This window comes from Symphalangus syndactylus, chromosome X (genome assembly GCF_028878055.3).
Source record: "Symphalangus syndactylus isolate Jambi chromosome X, NHGRI_mSymSyn1-v2.1_pri, whole genome shotgun sequence".
NCBI lineage: Eukaryota > Metazoa > Chordata > Mammalia > Primates > Hylobatidae > Symphalangus > Symphalangus syndactylus.
Window position 1 is genome coordinate 156,118,501 of NC_072447.2, and position 20,369 is coordinate 156,138,869.

The 20,369-nt window shown below is 58.3% G+C and overlaps 1 protein-coding gene across 4 annotated transcripts; it reads left to right on the plus strand.

Annotated features, from left to right (window-relative positions):
• Nucleotides 1–35: 35 nt before the first annotated feature.
• Nucleotides 36–20,116, plus strand: ABCD1 (ATP binding cassette subfamily D member 1). Of its 4 annotated transcripts, none has more exons than XM_063635368.1 (10): nt 36–41; nt 4,654–4,834; nt 11,511–11,653; nt 11,744–11,912; nt 12,556–12,650; nt 15,423–15,568; nt 15,904–16,049; nt 18,347–18,431; nt 18,581–18,706; nt 18,857–20,116. In XM_063635368.1, exons 2-10 carry the CDS (start codon nt 4,738–4,740, stop codon nt 19,101–19,103), a joined length of 1,254 nt encoding a protein of 417 aa, XP_063491438.1. In that variant the 5' UTR covers nt 36–41; nt 4,654–4,737; the 3' UTR covers nt 19,104–20,116. The 4 variants fall into 4 exon arrangements, with proteins under 4 accessions (XP_063491438.1, XP_055123102.1, XP_055123101.1 ...); XM_055267126.2 differs by lacking the exon at nt 36–41 and adding an exon at nt 152–1,570; XM_055267128.2 differs by lacking the exon at nt 36–41 and adding an exon at nt 1,693–1,943.
• The last annotated feature ends 253 nt before the right edge of the window (nt 20,117–20,369 follow it).

The window sequence follows — 20,369 nt, forward strand, 5'->3', positions numbered from 1 at the left end:
CAGGGCGGGGCTTTGGCGGGCCGGCGAGGGCCGCTTCTCTAGTACGCGCGGCCGTCCCACGTCTCTGTGGTGCGGGAGGGGCCCCGCCAAGGGGCGAGAACGGGAGGTGGGGGGGGGTGGGCGGGCCCCGCCGAGGGGCGAGAACAGGGTGGGGCTCCCGCGCCCGGACTCCGCCCCTCGCCCCTCCTCCGCCTCCTCCCCTTCCCCCGACTCACCCCTGGCGAGGAGTGGGTGGGGATTCTGGGCCGGTGGCGGAGTCACTGTCGCTTCAGCCAGGCTGCGGAGCAGACGGACGCGCCTGGTGCCCCGGGGAGGGGCGCCACCAGGGGAGGAGGAGGAGGAGAAGGTGGAGAGGAAGAGACGCCCCCTCTGCCCGAGACCTCTCAAGGCCCTGACCTCAGGGGCCAGGGCACTGACAGGACAGGAGAGCCAAGTTCCTCCACTTGGGCTGCCTGAAGAGGCCGCGACCCTGGAGGGCCCTGAGCCCACCGCACCAGGGGCCCCAGCACCACCCCGGGGGCCTAAAGCGACAGTCTCAGGGGCCATCGCAAGGTTTCCAGTTGCCTAGACAACAGGCCCAGGGTCAGAGCAACAACCCTTCCAGCCACCTGCCTCAACTGCTGCCCCAGGCACCAGCCCCAGTCCCTGCGCCGCAGCCAGCCCAGGTGACATGCCGGTGCTCTCTAGGCCCCGGCCCTGGCGCGGGAGCACGCTGAAGCGCACGGCAGTGCTCCTGGCCCTCGCGGCCTATGGAGCCCACAAAGTCTACCCTTTGGTGCGCCAGTGCCTGGCCCCGGCCAGGGGTCCTCAGGCGCCCGCCGGGGAGCCCACGCAGGAGGTCTCCGGGGTCGCGGCGGCCAAGGCTGGCATGAACCGGGTATTCCTGCAGCGGCTCCTGTGGCTCCTGCGGCTGCTGTTCCCCCGGATCCTGTGCCGGGAGACGGGGCTGCTGGCCCTGCACTCGGCCGCCCTGGTGAGCCGCACCTTTCTGTCGGTGTATGTGGCCCGCCTGGACGGAAGGCTGGCCCGCTGCATCGTGCGCAAGGACCCGCGGGCCTTTGGCTGGCAGCTGCTTCAGTGGCTCCTCATCGCCCTCCCTGCTACCTTCGTCAACAGTGCCATCCGCTACCTGGAGGGCCAGCTGGCCCTGTCGTTCCGCAGCCGTCTGGTGGCCCACGCCTACCGCCTCTACTTCTCCCAGCAGACCTACTACCGGGTCAGCAACATGGACGGGCGGCTTCGCAACCCTGACCAGTCTCTGACGGAGGACGTGGTGGCCTTTGCGGCCTCTGTGGCCCACCTCTACTCCAACCTGACCAAGCCACTTCTGGACGTGGCCGTGACTTCCTACACCCTGCTTCGGGCGGCCCGCTCCCGTGGGGCCGGCACAGCCTGGCCCTCGGCCATCGCCGGCCTCGTGGTGTTCCTTACGGCCAACGTGCTGCGGGCCTTCTCGCCCAAGTTCGGGGAGCTGGTGGCAGAGGAGGCGCGGCGGAAGGGGGAGCTGCGCTACATGCACTCGCGTGTGGTGGCCAACTCGGAGGAGATCGCCTTCTATGGGGGCCACGAGGTGGGGCAGGTTGGGGCGCTGGGCACGGAGGGAAGCGTGTGGCAGGGAGGCCCAGGGGCAGGCAGCCGTGAGCGGTGGGGACAGTCCGGGGCTGGCCAGGGCTGATGCCAAAGGTGTGGGCAGGCCATGGGAGAGCGGGGCTGGGGTGGGCAGGGCCTTGGGCAGCCGTGGACTCAGGCGTGGCAGTGGAGAGGCAGGAAGGCTGGGTGGGGACTGTCCTGTGCGGTTGCCTGCACGCTCGAGGCCACTTCTGCTTCCTCTCCTCCTCAAGGAGGTTGTCCTGGCCTTAGAGCTGCGATCCTAGCGGTTTGAGCCTCTAGAGCTCCTGCCCGCCCCACTCCTGCAGCCAGCCAGGAGGAGACACCTGCCATTTGTGAGTGGGGACCGAGGGACGCAGCCTGCTGCTTAGCCCCTCCTGGGCCCTTGGGCCCTTTGAAGGCCGGCGTCCAGCAGAGCTGGCTGGCCAGGCAGGCCGGCATTATGGGCATGACTCAGGCCAAGCGGAGGTTAATGAGCAGCGCCCAGCGCAGCAGTGGGACTTGGGGTCAAGGCCACCCCCGCCTGAGCCCACAGGCCTGCCCGGCTACCAACTGGCTCAGCTGCCTTCCCGGGCCCCCAGACCAGAGATGCCGGGCCCAGGCTGCCGCTGCGGCGGGACACACTTCCTGCTCCTGATGGGGCGGAAGGTGGCCGTCCTTCCGCCCCGTCTGTCTCCTGTCTCCCCGGTGGGCTGGGGCCGGCAGGCCAGGCAGGCGCTGGGAAAGGTTACTCCAGGTCAATGCTCCCTTTATCTCGCCTCAGCCCCTCCCCTTCCTCGTGCCTGGGGTTGCAGCTGCCTTGGGCCCTGCTCTCTGCGACTCAGTTTCGGTTCCCCAGTGCTTCTTGGGAGGAGGGGCACAATGGCATCCATCCCCCGAAGGCCTGTGTGTGCTCCCTGGGTCAGGTGGCCTCTTGCCCTGGGACCTTGTCTCACTGACTGTGCACCAGTAGAGAAGCAGGCTTGTCCCCGAATTCCACAGAGAGGGGCATCCCGGGTGTGGGCCAGACTGCAGATTCAGAGAAAAGGCCCCTGGACTTCAGCCACCACCCCGGCTTCCCTCTCCTCTTCTCCCGCATGCTGGGCTGCAGGGCCTTGGCAAGCAGCCGCAGCCTTGGGCGAGGCGCTTGGCACATTCCCCGCAGCTACATTGTCAGCCTTGGCTGGCACCCCTGCCAGCTCCCAGCACGAGTCTGGATTGCCAGGGTGCTTGCTTCAGGAATGGGAGATCGGGCTTGCAGGGAGCTCAGCTGTGCAGGCCGACCTGGGTGGCGGGGGCAGAAGAGAGATCACTGGTTCTTTGAAGGCCTTCGTCTGGGCTAGCTTCAGGAAGTAGAGAGATTACAGGTTCTTTGAAGGACTCCATCCGGGCTAGCTTCAGGAAGTAGCACGTTGGCCAAGAGGGTTTGTTGGCCAAGGCAGGAGGGCCTGGTGTGCATTCACGACCTGTCTGCATAGGCCTCAGCTGGAAAGCTGTGTGGGGTGATAGGACCCCTCGGGTGGCATGTGGCCCATGGCAGTCCCACTGGCTGATGTCCCCGTGGACACTGGCCTAGGCTCAGATCAGGGCAGAAGCAGCTGACTGGCTGGAGGGCACACAGCAGAGTATTCTGTCCTTCCTGGGATTGCCACGAGGAGGCTTATTGAAACGCACATGCACACGATCTCTTGCTTGAGAACAAAGTAAAGCTCTCTTGATAAGTCTAAGCATCATTTACAAGAATGTGGTTCTCCTAGCAGCTCTGCCAGTGTGGTCCAAATTCCCACACTGGTTGCCACCATCAGGCTGTATGGGCTTGGGCAGGTCACTTTGCCTCCCTGGGCTTCAGTGTTCTGTGTACAATGGGCACATGAATACACATGCAGTGGGACGTGGGGAGAATCAGATGCAGAGACGTGAAAGCACTTGGCAAACAGTGGCAGGCTGGGCAGCTGTCATCAGGCGGCTGTGGGGAGGCAAGGCTGGGGTGCGTGTCCCTGGCCTGAGCCCAGAAATTCACAACCCCTTGGCTACCCTGCTGGGAGCACTTCCCAACACCTTCCACCTCCCCCGCCTGTCTGACTGCTGCTGCCACCTCTTCCCAGCGGATGTCCCTTTCCCCACCTGCTGGTGTCCTGACGTAGTGGTGGCCAGTGCAGGAAGGGGGACAGAAGGACAGGGGAGGCCTACCCACTGCTGAGGGAGCGAGGTCCAGGCTCAGCAGTGGGGACATCCACTGGGGCGAGTCCTGTAGGGCCCAGCTCAGGAGCGCATCCTCCTGGTTTCAGTGGGAAAATGCCATGCAAATTTCTCACCAAAAGGAACTGTGGGAAGGTTGAGGGGAGAGGGGGCCTAAATAGGCCCAGACTGTTGAACCGAGTTTTTCAGAACCAAGAGACAGGGTCTCACTGTGCTGCCCAGGCTGGGGTGCAGTGGCGCCATCACTGCAGCTTCAAACTCCAGGGCTCCAGCGATCCTCCCACCTCAGGCTCCCGAGTAGCTGGGACTACAGGTGTGTGCCACCACGCCTAGCTAATTTTTTTTTAAATTATTTTTGGTGAGACAGCATCTCACCATGTTGGCCAGGCTGGTCTCCAACTCCTGGGCTCAGGCAATCCTCCCACCTCAGCCTCTCAAAGTGCTGGGATTGCAGGTGTGAGCTACTGCACTCAGCCCAAGAGCACTGCCTTTTGCTGTCCTGCGCTGCTCTTTGCTTAGTTTAGGGGGGAAAAACTAGAGCTGATGGATGATCTCTCCGAGCCAGGAGGAGGGGGCTGGCAGGGAGCCCAAAGAAGTGGGCTCAGCAGAGGACAGAAACAAGGTGACTAAAGAGGGAGTGGAGAGGGGACAGGAGCCGCACTGTGACATCAGCCAGTCCTTTATACCCCCTCACACCTCGAGTTTGAGACCTGGCCCCACCCAATCGTAACCTCTGGCTCTCGGCCTTCTGATGGCCACCATGGCACAGCGTGTGTGAGTGGCAATGGGAGACCCTGACCATCACCCCCACGGGAGCTACCCCTGTGCATGGCCAGGAAGCCTGTCTGTGTCTGTCACCCCCCACAGGTAGAGCTGGCCCTGCTACAGCACTCCTACCAGGACCTGGCCTCGCAGATCAACCTCATCCTTCTGGAACGCCTATGGTATGTCATGCTGGAGCAGTTCCTCATGAAGTATGTGTGGAGCGCCTCAGGCCTGCTCATGGTGGCTGTCCCCATCATCACTGCCACTGGCTACTCAGAGTCAGGTGAGACCCAGGGCTCCAAGAGGATCCAGGCCAGGGGCCTGTCCCCCATACCGCTTTGTGTTGGGCTCACGAGGGCCCAACTCAGCCAGCCCGCCGCCCACTTCTGCTGTTGGGGCCACTGAGGCCCTGCTGCCACCCTTGATGCTTTCAGAAGTTGGGCTTGCCTTGCCCCTCCTTGTTGCCTTTTGCCCTGTGCGCACCTCATGCCCTTTGTTACCACTCAGCCAAGCCCAGGACTGCAAGTCAGGAACACTACATGTCACTTCTCCAGGCACAGGTACCCTCACCCACCTGTCCCTGTTCTCAACCCAACTGCGACTTAGAGGTGGGAGGATGTGCAGAGTACCTGGAGTGAGCCCCTTCATCACTCCAGCCTTGGTTTCGTCGCCCTGAAACAGCTCTTGCAGGTTGCAAAGGGGAAAGACCTCCACCCTAAGGTGTTTTAGAGGAGCAGGAAGCCTGTACTACCTGTTATTTTAGTGATAAGATTAAAGATTTAGGTTTTTGCATTCCTGTTGTTTTTGTTTGTTTTATTTTCTTTTTGGTTTTCGAAACAGGAGTCTGACTGTCGCCCAGGCTGGAGTGCAGTGGCGCGACCTTGGCTCACTGCAGCCTCGACTTCCCGGGCTCAAGTGATCCTCTCACTTCAGTCTCCCCAGTAGCTGGGACTACAGGCACAAGCCACCATACCTGGCTAATTTTCATGTTTTTGGTAGAGACAGGGTTTCGCCATGTTGCCCAGACTGGTCTCGAACTCCTGGTCAGGTGATCCTCCCGCCTCAGCCTCCCAAAGTGCTGGGATTACAGACGTGAGCTGCCGCGCCCAGCCTGCATTCCTGTTTTGTTCCCCTGCTGGATTGCAACTTCTGCATTTGATTTTTAGTCCATTAGTGGTTACCCTTTAAAAGATCAACACACGGCTGGGCATGGTGGCTCACGCCTGTAATCCCAGCACTTTGAGAGGCCGAAGTGGGCAGATCACAAGGTCAGGAGATTGAGACCATCCTGGCTAACACAGTGAAACCCCATCTCTACTAAAAATACAAAAATTTAGCTGGGCGCAGTGGCGGGCGCCTGTAGTCCTAGCTACTCGGGAGGCTGAGGCAGGACAATGGCATGAACCCGGGAGGCGGAGCTGGCAGTGAGCCGAGATAGCGCCACTGTACTCCAGCCTGGGCGAAAGAACGAGACTTCGTCTCAAATAAAAATAAAAAATAAAAGATCAACACGCATACTTGTTAGGTTAATCAATAGCTCCGCCTCCCCCTGGACCTTAGAACACAGAAGCAGCCCCGTGGGGCATGGCGTCATAGCCCAGCCAAGAGTTGGATTTGTACCTAGTTTTTCCTCTTTGCTATCGCCTTATCCACGCGTGTTGAAACTCGCTCACATGTTTGCTGAGTTCTGTGCTCGCCATTTCGTTCCTACATCTCAATTTCTCTTCTGTGTTCCCGTTCTCTTCCTCCAGATAGACATGTTTTTAGTGTTTTGTTTGTTTGTTTGTTTGTTGACTCACAACTATACTCAGGACAAACAGTCATCGGTGCTTCTAGTTGTGGTTGGTTTTTAAAAAAGGTTCTTCCAGCAAGGGTTTTGTCATGGGAAATTCTTGATTATTTTATTGTAATTCTTTGTGTTGTTTCGTTTTGTGTTTGTTTGTTTGTTTTTTGTAGAGGCAGGTTCTCGCTGTGTTGCCCAGGCTAGTGTGGAACTCCTGGGCTCAAGCGGTCCTCCAGCATTGGCCTCTCAAAAGTGCTGAAATTACAGACGTGAGCCACCGCACCCAGCCTGTTGTAATTCTTGATTATTTTTGTTGAAAATGTTTCTATTTCACCCTTATTCCCAAGCTAAAGTTGAGTTGCGCAATGGAGTCTAGGTGGACTATTCTTTTCTCTCAGCCCTTTCACAATGTCTCATTGTCTCCCTGCTTCTTCTGTAGCTGCTGACAAATCTGTAGCTGCTAACAAATTGTCCTCCCTGAGTACTCTGTGTTTTTTTTGGGGTACTTTGCTCACTTTCTTTCTTTTTGGCATTCTGCAGTTTCACTATGACATGTTTAGGTGTCAGTTTTTGTTGATTCTGCTTGAGACTTGTTATATGTCCTTTGAATATTCGAGTTTTTCAATCATTCTGGAAGATTCTCAGCTATTAGCTTTTCAGATATTGCCTGACTCTCATTCTTTTTTCCTGTTCTTCTAGAACTGGCAGCCAGTGCTGGACTTCTGACTCTCTTTGTTGTGTCTTTTGGTTTCTGTTTACTGTTTCCCATCTCACACTGTCTGTGCTGAATTCTGGGGATGCCCTGAGGCCTTCCTGCTTGCTCATTTTCCAGTTCACCAGTTTTCTCTTTGGCCATGTCTAATTGGAATTTTGTGCACATTTCAGTGGCTGTTTTGTAAGTTCTATTTCATTCTATTTCAAATAGAAATTTGAAAATGGACGTTTCCTTTTTCAAGTAGAAATGTCAGGCTGTTTCTGTGTCTTATTTGCTCATCTTTTTGACTGTTCCTTTTATGCTGTGTATCATGTTGGTCACACTTACCCCACTGTCTCTATCTGATGGTTTGGTTAGCTTCAGTTCTTGGGAGTATCATTCACCTGTCTTCTGTCTGCTGGTCTTCACTCATGGTGGATCATTTCCTTGTGGGTTTTGCAACAGAACTTCTATGGGGATTGGTGTGGCCTCAATGGAGGGTGTAAGTCCATATTTCCTTCTGTTTTGGCCGAGCACTCCAGGGTAAGCAGTTGGAGGCCGTTAGTTAGTGCGGAGGGGATGGTTTCTGAATTGAGAGGTGGTTTCATTTGAATTCATTTGAACTCCAGGCACATTGTTACAAATTCTTAGAGGAGGCTTTTTGTTCGTTGCGCATAGAGCCCAGGCTAAGCGAGGAAAGCTTCCTGGTCTGTGCCCTGCCTGCCTCTGGGGCTTTCAAAGGATCACCTGGCTGTCTGCTCTCTTTGCTCCCAGGAGTTTCCCTTGCTTTCTGTCAAGCTTGGCTCTGCTGGAAATAGTGTCATAGTTTACCCAGTTTGGTGGGAAGAGGGTTTTCAATTTAGAAACAGAAGTCTGATTCTCTCCCTGTTCCTGTTTCCACCTTGGGGCTTTCCATGCCCTCAACTGTCTGTGTCATCCTCTGGGTGACTCACCAAGAGGAAGGATCTAATTCGGGGACTGCACATCAAGGGCAGCGTTGATGCCAACATGAGTGCCCAGCCCAGTCAGCGCACCTAGCCCCAGGCACCGAGACAGCCCGCGAGACAGCACCTGCAGCCGCTTCGCTCCATGGTTGCCACTGAAGGCCTAGGAATTTTCTGAGCCTCTGCTGTACCAGGCTTTGTGGGCTCCCGGCCCTGCTCTGGTGGTCCTCAGAGCCAACAGCCTTTGAAGGCTGTGAAGCACTCCCTTTCCCCTGGCTTGATTGGCTCTGTCCTGTGGCCTTCTGTTTTTTTTTGTTGTTTTTTTTTTTTTTTGGGGGGGTGCTTTTGAGATGGAGTCTCACTCTGTCTCCCAGGCTGGAGTGCAGTGGCACAATCTCAGCTCACTGCAACCTCCATCTCCCGGGTTCAAGTGATTCTCCTGCCTCAGCCCCCCAAGTAGCTGGGACTACAGGTACACGCCACCATGCCTGGCTAATTTTTGTATTTTTAGTAGAGATGGGGTTTCGCCATGTTGGCCAGGATGGTCTTGAACTCCTGACCTCAAGTGATCCACCTGCCTCGGCCTCCCAAAGTGCTGGGATTACAGGTGTGAGCCACTGTGCCTGGTCCTGTGGCCTTCTTATTTCCCCAAATACCAGGCCTGCTCTGTCTTGGGGCCTGTGCCAGGAGCACTCTTTCCTCTGCTGCCCCGTGGCGCAGCCCCCCTAGGCAAGGCCCAGCCTGCCCACCGCCACCTTTCCTGTCTCCTTCCCTGCCCCACTGCTCTCCCAAGCACTCAACACCCCGTCAGTGGCACCTTTCTCTCTCCCTGCCATGGACTGCAAGCTCCGTGGGGTCAGGGATTTTTGTCTATTTTGTCCCTGCTGTGTCCCCTGCATGGGGTGGCTAGTGAGGGCTCCAGGTGCTTCAAGGAGGTGGAGCGCACTGGGTGGGAAGGCACGCTCTTACCGGTTGGGGAAGATTTAGATAAGCTTTGCTGGGCTGGTGTGCAAGGCAGGTGGGCTCAGGAGATGGGCAGGGCCTGTGGCTCCCACTCCAGCCCTGAGGCCTTGCTCTGTCCAGCTCTGGGGCCCTGGCCTTAGTCGCCCAAGGCTCCAAGAGAACCTGCAGAGGGCAGCTGGTTCTACGCCAGGATGCCCTGGGCACAAAGACTTGCAGACCCTTCCCTTTGTCCACAGCGACTGTCCAGCTCTCAGAACACCTGGGGAGGAGGGCTGTGTCCTTGAGAGCACCCTGGGAAGAAAGGCCCAAGGCCTTCGACCTTTAGGATTAACGTCCCTGCCCCGCCAGCCCAATCTAGTTCCCTGGTTTCCCAGGCCAGGCCCCTTTTCACCCTACATGGCCCTGAGCAGATACTGCGTTCTGTGTCTTCCCCCAGCCCCCAGCCAATGATCCCTGAGGCTTCCCCGTCAGGATCACACACGCCCCTGGATACAGTCCTCAGTTCCTTCACAGGACATTCCCACCACTTCAGCCACAACCCAGCACCCTCAGAGGCGGCCTTCGCTCCCCACCTCTGCTCCTGTGGGGACTCTAAGGATCAAGAAACTGAGAGTCAAGACCATTGATGAGGGTTAGGAGTGCTGCCACGGGGCCTAGAGTGTGACAGAAAAGCAAATTAAGACAGGAGCAGCTCCTGGGAGAAGCAGACACCAAACAATACAGCTGCTGGTCCAGAGGTCAAAAACCATGGCGTAGAGGGGGCAGTCAGTAAGTGGGACATTAGGCCGGGCGTGGTGGCCCACGCCTGCAATCCCAGCATCTTCGGAGGCCAAGGCGAGTGGATCACCTGAGGTCAGGAGTTTGAGACCAGCCTGGCCAACATGGTGAGACTCCGTCTCTACTAAAAATACAAAAAAAATTAGCTGGGCTTGGTGGCAGGCGCCTGTAATCCCAGCTACTCGGGAGGCTGAGGCACAGGAATCCCTTGAACCTGGGAGGCAGAGGTTGCAGTGAGCCGAGATCACACCGCTGCACTCCAGCCCGGGCAACAGAGCAAGACTCCATCTCAAAAAACAGAAAAGAAAAAGAAAGTTGGCGTTTCAAAGCCAAACAGCCCTGGGCGTTGGATGACAAAGTTCAGATGTGCCCCACGAGGGGCGACATCAGTGGTGCAGGACAGAGGGCCGGTGGAAGGAGCTGGCTGTACCCAGAAACAAAACCAGATGCCTACTGGAGCATTTTAAAAACGTTATTGAGATGTAATTACCATACAATTCATCCTTTTCCATGTACAGTTTAAATTCACTCACAGAGTTGTGCAGCCATCACCACTAACTCCAGAATGTTTTATTTTTGTTTTATCCCCCAAAGAAACCCCAGACCCATGAACAGTCACTCCTCATTCCCTCTCTCCAGCCCCTGGCACCCACTCATCTGCTTCCTGTCTCTGTGGATTTGCCTATCTGGACATGTCCTAGAAATGGAATCATGTGCTCTGTGGTGTTTTGTGACTAGCTTCCTTCACTGAGCATCATGGTTTCAAGATTCGTCCCTGTCATAAGATGAATCAGTCCTTCGTTCCTTTTCATGGCTGAATAATATTCCATTGTGTGCATAGGCCTCAATTTCTTTATCCATTCATCTCTTGATGGACATTTTGGGTTTCTTCATGTTTGGGCTATTGTGAATAACACTGCTGTGAACATCCATGGACAAGTCTCTATGTGTGCAGATATTTTCGTTTCTCCTGGGTGTGTAGCTAGGAGTAGAATTGCCAGGTCACACGGTAACTGGACAGTTCACTTTTTGAGGAGCTGCGAGACTGTTCTCCACGGTGGCTGCCCCATTTTACCTTCCCGCCAGCAGTGTTGGAGGATTCCACCTTTTCATCCTGGCTAGCACTGGTTATCATCTCCTTTGTATTCTAGCCACCTAGTGGGTGTGAGGCAGTATCTCTTGGTGGTTTTGATTTGCATTTCCCTGATGACTAATGATGCTGAGCCTCTTTTAATGTGCTGAGTGGCCATTTGTATGCCTTCTTTGGAGAAATGTCTGTTCACGTCCTTCGCCCATGTGTGATCGGGTTATCTCTGTTGTTGAATTGTGAAAGCTCTTTGTATATTCTGGATACTGCACCCTCATCAGATGTGTGGTTTACCAGTCCAGAGTTTTCTCCCAGTCTGTAGGTTGTCTTTTTCACTGTCTCGATATTGTCCTTTGGTGCACAAAAGTGTTCAGTTGATCTGTTTTTCTCTTGTTGCTCATGCTTTTGGTGTCCTAGTGAAGGAACTGTTGCCATATCCAAGGTCGTGAAGTTTTATCCCATTTTCTTCTGAGAGTTTCATACTTTGGGCTACACTACACATCAGCCTGTGCTGTGCTCTGGGTTGGTTTGTCTGTATGGTGTGAGGGGTCCCTCTCTTGCACATGGAGAAAAAGAGAGAGAGATCTGGTTGCCCCCCGGCACCATTTGCAGAAGAGCCTCGCCTTTCTCTCCAGCAGCTCATTTTTGACTTTCCACTGTCTCTGCCCTGCCCCTCCCCGCCCCGCCACCCACCCCTCTGGGGCTTTGCAGATGCAGAGGCTGTGAAGAAGGCAGCCTTGGAAAAGAAGGAGGAGGAGCTGGTGAGCGAGCGCACAGAAGCCTTCACTATTGCCCGCAACCTCTTGACAGCGGCTGCAGATGCCATTGAGCGGATCATGTCGTCGTACAAGGAGGTACCCCTGGCCCAGCCCCACCCTTGCCATCCTTGCCATGCTTCTCTCCCTGCAACTGGCAGGGGCTAAGCCAAGGTCACCCTCCCTCAGGTGACGGAGCTGGCTGGCTACACAGCCCGGGTGCACGAGATGTTCCAGGTGTTTGAAGATGTTCAGCGCTGTCACTTCAAGAGGCCCAGGGAGCTGGAGGACACTCAGGCGGGTTCTGGGACCATAGGCCGGTCTGGTGTCCGCGTGGAAGGCCCCCTGAAGATCCAAGGTAAGGCTGTCCCCTCCCTATGAGTGACCCCACCCCTGCTGCTACTGCAGGTGCTGACCTGCTGCCCCAGCTCCTCCTATTCCCGCTCCCTCACTCAGGGACCTCCATGTGCTTCTGGCCCATCCCAGTCCACCCAGGATGGGAAGGCTGCCCGGCAGGGTCTTTGAGGACTTCAGCCTAGTAGAGCTGGGCCCCTGGAGGGTTTCCCGGGGAGAGGTGCTGGTCCGCCCACCTTCTTTTCCAGACAGTAGCTGCCGGCCACCCTACTGACTCGCCCTTAGAGGGCCCCAGCCTGGATTATTCATTCAAAACAAGGGGGATGTGGTCCCCTCACCCATGCAGGACAGCAAGAGAAAGTTCCAGCCAGTGTGCCAGCTGCTGGCTGCCGTGGGAGGCAGGTGCTGCAGAAGGGGGTGGCGGCCCGGGGCACCGTACTAGACACTGGGGGAAGAGTTCCGCTTGTTGGAAGACCTGGCTGTGTTCCCTAGGGACCCCGGACCACAGGCTGCTGGTCAGGAACCAGCTGGCATGCTGCCAGGGATGGGAATGAGGGCGTGCAGCCGGGGGCACGCAGACTCCCCAGAATGCAGAGGGGTCGCCACCACTCCCTCTCCACCCCAACCCTGCTGTGCTCTCTCTGCAGGCCAGGTGGTGGATGTGGAGCAGGGGATCATCTGCGAGAACATCCCCATCATCACGCCGTCAGGAGAGGTGGTGGTGGCCAGCCTCAACATCAGGGTACGTCCAGCAGGGAGGGCCACTATATCTATGTCCCTATATCTATGTGGCAGGTGAGCCAAGGTCAAGGTGAGAGACCAACATGTCTCTGACTGTTCATCCTGGGGCAACAGAGGCAGGGCTGATAAAAGAGACTAGTGATACCAGGATTGGCCAAGGTTCACCCCGGTGTTCCTGGCCCTATCATCTGATGCCAACTCCCTGCACTCCTAAGAAAGCCAAAACCCGGGCGGGGGGGCTCTGGTTCAAACCTTGCCATTCGACCTCCCTGGGAAGGCCACAGCAAGGAATCCACAGATCACCTGTGTCCCCAGCCAGGGGTTTGGACAGGGCTGGGGAGTAATGGAGTGAGGGGGAGACTGGGGTGGAGGGACAGGTAGAGAAGTGACAAGGAATCACTCATTCATTCACTCATTTAACCAATGTGCCCTGAACTCTGAGCCGGGCACCAGAAACCCGAGGTAAATCAGGAGCCCTGCACTCAGGGAGTCCTCACTGTGGAGGGGCACTAAAGTGTTACAAAGGCCTCCAGGTAGACAGCTGTTCAAGGGACAGTGGGGGTCACAAGAAGAGTGGTCAAAGTCCCTGGGGGTGGTGGGGGTGGGACGAAGCTTTGCCCAGGAGTTGCTGCGAGCGAGTGGGCAGGCAGCTGAGGGTAGAGGAGTGAGGGGCCGTGGGCCTGAGGGGCAGCTCACACAGGAGGAAGCAGAGAGGAGGGGCATGCCAGGGAGGAGGGGGCTCGCACAGGTGGTTACCCTCACCGCCGGCAGTGGCCCCTCCTAGGATGTCGGGGGAGCCGATCACCAGTGAGTCCGAGGAGGGTGGTTTCCAGGCTGGCCCCGGGCAACACAAGCAGGTGGGGGCAGCCAGCAAGCTCATGGGGTCCCTGCACGCAGGGCCACAGCTGCTCAGGGAGCCGGGTATGTGAGATGGGGCAAGGCCCAGGCCCCTCCCCTCAGGAGGGGGACAGTCAGGTGGCTGCATTAGCATCCTGTGGCTGCCATCACAAAGCGTTACAAACTTTGAGTGGCTTTCGCAGCAGAGATGGCCTCTCTCCTGGCTGGGGGTCCAGCAGTCCGAGAGGAAGGCTCAGGCGGGGCAGGCTTCTGCCAAGGACCGAGAAGGCGCCTCCGCTCGGGGCCTCTGTCCCAGCTTCTGCTCTGCTGCCCATCTGCGGGCTTCCTTGGCTTCTGCCACCGCAGGTCGGCCTCAGCCTCTGTCTCCACACGGCGCTCTCCCTCTGGGTGTGTCTGTGTCTCCGTCTCCCCTTTCTGTCAGGACACAGGTCACATTGCATTAGGGCCCATCCCTCTGCAGAACGACCTCGTCCAAATCTAACTCATCACATCCGCAACGACCCTGTTTCCAAATAAGCTCACACTCCAAGGTAGTGGGGATTACGGTTCCCACATAGGAATTTCAGAGGACACAGTTCCACCCATGACACTGCCTGAGGTAAGCTAAAGACCATGGCCTCAAGTCTTCCCAGGAGCCCCGTGTAGCATTGTTGTTACCGTGAACTTCACTGACTCCAGGCCCCTGGCCTCCTCCCTGCACACAGCCCGCCTCCAGCCTGGCCGGCATTTTCCCAAAGTAGGCATTTCCTAGCTCCAGCGAGGACCATGGAATCAGTGAATTGAGGAGCCTGAGGTCCATGATGCAGAGCCCAGGGGCCACTGTGGCATCTCTGGGCCACTCCAGCACCTGGGGAGGCAGTGGGGTCTGTACTGTCAGTCTAGAGACATAAAGTGCCTTTTGGGCCGGGCGTGGTGGCTCATGCCTGTCATCCCAGCACTTTGGGAGGCCGAGGTGGGCAGATCGCTTAAGCCCAGAAGTTCAAGACCAGCCTGGGCAACATGGCAAACCCTGTCTCTACAAAAATTTTTAAAAATACAAAAATAAGCCAAGTGTGGTGGCCGTGCCTGTAGTTGTAGCTACTTGAAAGGCTTAAGTGAGAGGATCTCTTGAGCCCAGGAGGTTGAGCCTGCAGTGAGCCATGATCCCACCACTGCACTCCAGCCTGGGCAACAGAGCAAGGCCCTGTCTCAAAAAGAAAAGAAAGAAACTGCCTTTTGTCCCCAGTGACTCAGGAGGCCAAGGTGAGAGAATTGCTTGAGGCCAAGAGTTTGAGACCAGCCTGAGCAACATAGCAAGACCCTGTCTCTAAAAAAACATTTAAAAATTAGCCAGGCATGGTGGCGTGCATCTGTAGGCCCAGCTACTCAGGAGGCTGAGGTGGGAGGATCACTTGAGCCCAGGAGTTGGAGACTGCGGTGAGCTGTGATCATAGCACTGCACTCCAGCCTGGGCAACAGAGTGAGATCTCGTCTCTTGAAAACAAAGTGCCTTTCAGGGCAGTTCCTTAAAGGGGGCTGAGGGTTGACCCTGCCCTTGGATTCCTGGTGAAGTGGGAGTCAGATGGGACTGAGGACGGCGCTGGCTGTGTTGGAACACACCTACTCATTCAGCTGTGGCAGAATAGGCCCTTCCTCTTGTGCTGGCACCATCTTCTCTGGGCATGTCAGGGCCTGAGGACAGGGCCGGGTCTTGTCCATTCCTGTGTCCTGGGCCAGGCATCTAGCGAGAGCTAAATTTAGCTAGGGCTGTGGACGCTGGACCCCATCCCCCAGGCCCTGCTGTCCCTTATCAAGAGATCAAGAATGGCCTGCCTGCTGGCCTCGGGCGTTGGGAGCCTCTCAAGGCTGAGCAGGAGGCCATAGGGTGCGGGAAGGGGCCTGCGCTCTCTGGCGTCAGCGGCTGTTGCCCCTGCAGGTGGAGGAAGGCATGCATCTGCTCATCACGGGCCCCAACGGCTGCGGCAAGAGCTCCTTGTTCCGGATCCTGGGTGGGCTCTGGCCCACGTACGGTGGTGTGCTCTACAAGCCCCCACCCCAGCGCATGTTCTACATCCCGCAGAGGTGAGGAAGCCCTTGCGTCTCACTCCACCTCTTCCTGCCCGTGCGCTCACACGTGGCTTCCTGCAGAGGCCCAGGAAGTGGTGAAGAGTCAGCACCTCAGGAGAGGACACCGAGGCACTGTCCCCAGAGCCAGAGACGGGCTGTGGTTCCTGCTCCCTCCAAACCCGCCCGATCCACTGCCCTGTTTTGGATCTGTGTGGGGTGTGTGCACGGGCGGCGACATGAGCGTGTGGGTGCGTGTGAGCGTGGCATGTGGACACTGCCTGGGAGGCGCACAGTATCTTGGGGGAGGCAGGGCTGGCCCTTCCCTCCGTGGACACCCAGCTTTCCCACAGGCCCTACATGTCTGTGGGCTCCCTGCGTGACCAAGTGATCTACCCGGACTCAGTGGAGGACATGCGAAGGAAGGGCCACTCGGAGCAGGACCTGGAAGCCATCCTGGACGTCGTGCACCTGCACCACATCCTGCAGCGGGAGGGAGGTAGGAGGCCTGGGGCTGGCAGCCGCCCTTTGTCCCACCCTGGCCTCTCCCTTGGCCTCCAGGGAGTGAAGATTATCTCAACATCCAGGAGTCAAAGTGCCAGGTGCCACAGGGGCGAGGCAGAGGGTGCTACCTCTGAGGCCCGCCTACCGGGGAGGACCAACACCACACAGATGGCCCCAGGTGGCATGGGTGCTCTAGGGAAGGGGGCACCTAGCAGGGATGCACACCTCATTGGGGGACCAGGATACCCTCTCCCAGAGAAAAGAGGTCTGAGCTGAGCCCTGCAGAATGCTGAGTGGTTACCCCGTCCAGGAGCCAGGGGCAGCAGGGCGGAGTGCAGCCCGCAGGCTTGGTGGTGCGAGAAGCTGGCTCACAGAGGGCCCTCCGGACCAGGTGGGAGCCTAGGTTTTCCCTGAGCAGGATCAGACGCTGTTGGAAGGACCATGGGGCGGTGGGCAGGGGCAGCCTGGGAGGGGCAGGCACATGTGTGCAGTGATGGCTACTGTCAGGAGGTTTGTGCAGACGCTTGGAGGGGGCTGGGGCCAGAAGAGTCGGGTGGATTCAGAGATGAGTTCACTGAAAAGGAGGCCAGACTGAGCTGTTGTCTTGTCCTGGGCTTATCAAGGAATATTGCTTGTCCACAGCGTCTGTCGGGCCGGGAGAGCGGAGGAGGAGAGGGGGGCGCAGCTACAGGGACACAGTAGACGGAGTGTTCAGTTCTGTCTTTGAATTCTGAGCGTCTGGGTTCTGCTTCCAGCCCCCACTGCTGGGTGCAAGATGGCTCTGGGCAAGGACCTCGCCTTGCTGGGGCTCCCCTTCATGGTTCAAGGGCACGGGCACCAAGCCCTCCTTCGGTGGCAACATGAGAAGAAGTGGCTTCTGCAGGAAATGGCTGGGGTGTTGTCACCTGCCTGTGGAGGAAGCAGGAACACAGGTGGCGATGGCGGTGGAGCAGCCCCTGGCTGGGCCCCGCCTCTTGCTCCTGCTGCCCTCGGCCTGGGAGCACGTGGCCCCTCCCGCCTCTGTGGCAGTCTGAATGCCCAGGGCCTGTGGCCGGCCAGCATGAGCCGTTAGGATGGAGTTGAGCTGCATGGAACAGAACCAGCCTCCCCGCAGTAGTGGCTAAGATCATCTGTGAGTTTATCCTACTGAGCTGTTAGGTCCCAAGAGAGCCAGGCCACGGTTGCCAGGGCTGGCCCTGCTCTGTGAAGGCCCCAGGCATCTAGGATTTTCTACCATGTCACTCTGCTGTGTGTGGCCTCCATTCCCAAAGTCACCTCATGATCCAGGAGGGCTGCTGCAGCCCTCACATCATGTCCCAGGCTGTAGGATGGAGGAAGTAGAAGGGAAGGGGCAAAAGGTATGTGTCTTCTTTCTTTTAAGGAGGGTTCCAGAAGCCGCCATATTGAATGCTTACAGTCATATCTCATTGGCCACAACTTAGTCTCGTGCTCACACCTCACCACAAGGCCACCTGGGAAGCATAATCTCTATTCTGGGTGGCCATATACCCTGTCGCCACTTCTAGCCGTGGGCCGCCGGGGAAGGCAGCATGGGCGAGACGACAGGAGGGGCCACTTCTGCCGCAGCGCCCCGGCCTAATGGAGCAGCCGGCTCACCTGCTCTTTCAAACAGCCCACTCGAGCCTTGCCAAAGTGCTAGCACGGGGCAGTGACAGGAGGCCCAACCCCTGTGGGTGACAAGCCCCCGGTCTGGGGAGAGCACTCAGGCCGCTCTGGAGCTCTGTGCCAGGGAACTGTGTGGGTGCCCTGGGGCTGCCATAAACCGCAGGGGTGGATCATCTCCTGGATCCAGCAGTCCAAGATCCAGGTACCAGCAGGGTGGGCTCCTTCCGGGCGCCATGACAGAAGGCTGTGTTCCAGGCCTCTGTCTTCGGCTCACAGATGGTCCACTTCTCCCTGTATATCTTCACCTCGTGTTCGCCTGTGCGTGTCCTCTGCCCGCACACCCCCTTTTTATGAGGACACAGTCATATTGAATTAGAGTCCACTCTGATGACCTCATCTTGGTGTGATCACCTCTGCGAAGGCCCTGTCTCCAAATAAGGTCACACTGAAGTGTTGGGGCATTGACTCCACCATATCTCTTCTAGGGGAAGGCACGATTCCAGTCCCCACTCCTCCATGATTAATGCCTGGCAGACAGACAAGGACACAGAGGCACAGGGGCCCTGTCGTCACAGCTAGCTCATTCCCGCAGCTCCCCCAGCTCCCCAACTGGCACCTGGGTCTGGGTGCTGGTGGAACTGAGCCAAGACCATTGCCCCCGCTTAGGTTGGGAGGCTATGTGTGACTGGAAGGACGTCCTGTCGGGTGGCGAGAAGCAGAGAATCGGCATGGCCCGCATGTTCTACCACAGGTGAGCACTCGGGGCCGGCAGGCTACCTGGGGTCCCCTGGAAGGGGAAGTAGCAGCCATGGGGAGGCCTGTGCTCAGTGGAGCCTGAGCCAGGCTGGGGTGCTGAGCCCTGGAGGGTGCACAGACTCCCCTCTCGGCCCGGACCCCCAGGCCCAAGTACGCCCTCCTGGATGAATGCACCAGCGCCGTGAGCATCGACGTGGAAGGCAAAATCTTCCAGGCGGCCAAGGATGCGGGCATTGCCCTGCTCTCCATCACCCACCGGCCCTCACTGTGGTAGGTGCCCTCTCTCCCTGCCTGGGGTCAGTGGAAGTGGCTGCCTGAGGGGAGGAGGTGGCCTGGTGGCTTGGTGGGCCTGGCAGCAGCAGGCGGCTGTCATCAGCAGCCCTCGTGCCGTGCCCCTGACCCTGTCCGTCTCCTGGCCAGGAAGTACCACACACACTTGCTACAGTTCGATGGGGAGGGCGGCTGGAAGTTCGAGAAGCTGGACTCGGCTGCCCGCCTGAGCCTGACGGAGGAGAAGCAGCGGCTGGAGCAGCAGCTGGCGGGCATTCCCAAGATGCAGCGGCGCCTCCAGGAGCTCTGCCAGATCCTGGGCGAGGCCATGGCCCCAGCGCACGTGCTGGCACCTAGCCCGGAAGGCCCTGGTGGCCTCCAGGGTGCCTCCACCTGACTTGACCCTCCCCGGCCCCTGCCCCGCCCCCAAGCTCGGATCACATGAAGGAGACAGCAGCACCCACCCGCGCACGCACCCCGCCCCTGCATGCCTGGCCCCTCCTCCTAGAAGACCCTTCCCGACCTCGGGAAAGTAGATGTGGAGGGTGGCGCCCTGCGTAACCCTCACCCTGTCCCTCCCACTCCCTGGGGGGGCTGTTCCACAGTGACTGGGCCCTGTCCAGGGCAGTGAGTCCTCTACTTTGCTCCGTGGAGGAAGCTGGGGTACAAGGGGCCCAGTGCTGGCCACACAGCAGCGCAGCGGAGCCCCAGGAGCCCCTCAGGCCACAGCCCCTGGAGCTGCAGGTGGCCTCCCTCCGGAGACTCGAGTCCCCATGATTCCCTCCTCGTCAGTCTCTCAAAGACCCCATGGTCCATCCCCTGAGGGTGGCCAGCCAAGGCTCCCGTCCCATGGGATGCCATAAAAGCCGCCCAGTGGGACCCACGGTCACACAGAGCACCTCACCTGCATCCTCTCCCCCCACAAGAGCCCCGAAGATTCCACGGGAGAGGGACGCACAGTACTGCCTGCCGAGCGAGAATGTAGGCCCTGCCCCCTCGGCCCCTCACCTCCTCTTTCTACAGCCTAATTTATTGGATTCCCTATTCATAGCCATCTCCGTGGCCAATGTGACTACCCTGCCAGCAGCGGGGGCGGCCCAGCCTCTGAGTCCTGTGGGGCCCCGGCTCCCACTGGTGCCAAACCCAGCCCCTGTGGCCGTCACCCTGCCAGCCTACACTGCCAGCCGCCACCGGGGCACACGGGCCTCTGCTTGCCAGCCGGGAGTGCGGACACCATGTTCCCAGCTCAGTGCCAAAGAGGGGTCACCAGGGGAAGCTGTCTGCAGAGCCAGCGCCTGCCTGAGAGAGACCCCACCGCCACCGTGTGCCTTTCCCGGGCCCTCAGCCCTCGGGCCGGGCACCACCCCCAGTCCCCCCAGTAAAAGCCTCCATTGGCAAATGCAGTCCTTCCTCCCTGCCTCAGAGTCTGGTGGTGTCTGCTGTGGATCTCGGGTAGAGATGGAGGAGAGGGAATGGGTTGCCTGTGGGGGAAAGAGTGAGTTTGGGAAAGGAGTGGACCTGACCCCCAAGCCCCTCCGCGGGGGAAAGTCACCAGAAGACGTGGTCCAGCCTCACGCCAATGCTCTTAGGGTTCCTGTGACGGTGGCGGGGCGGAACCTGGAACAACATTGCACAGAAATACCGGCTGAGCCCAAATAGGACT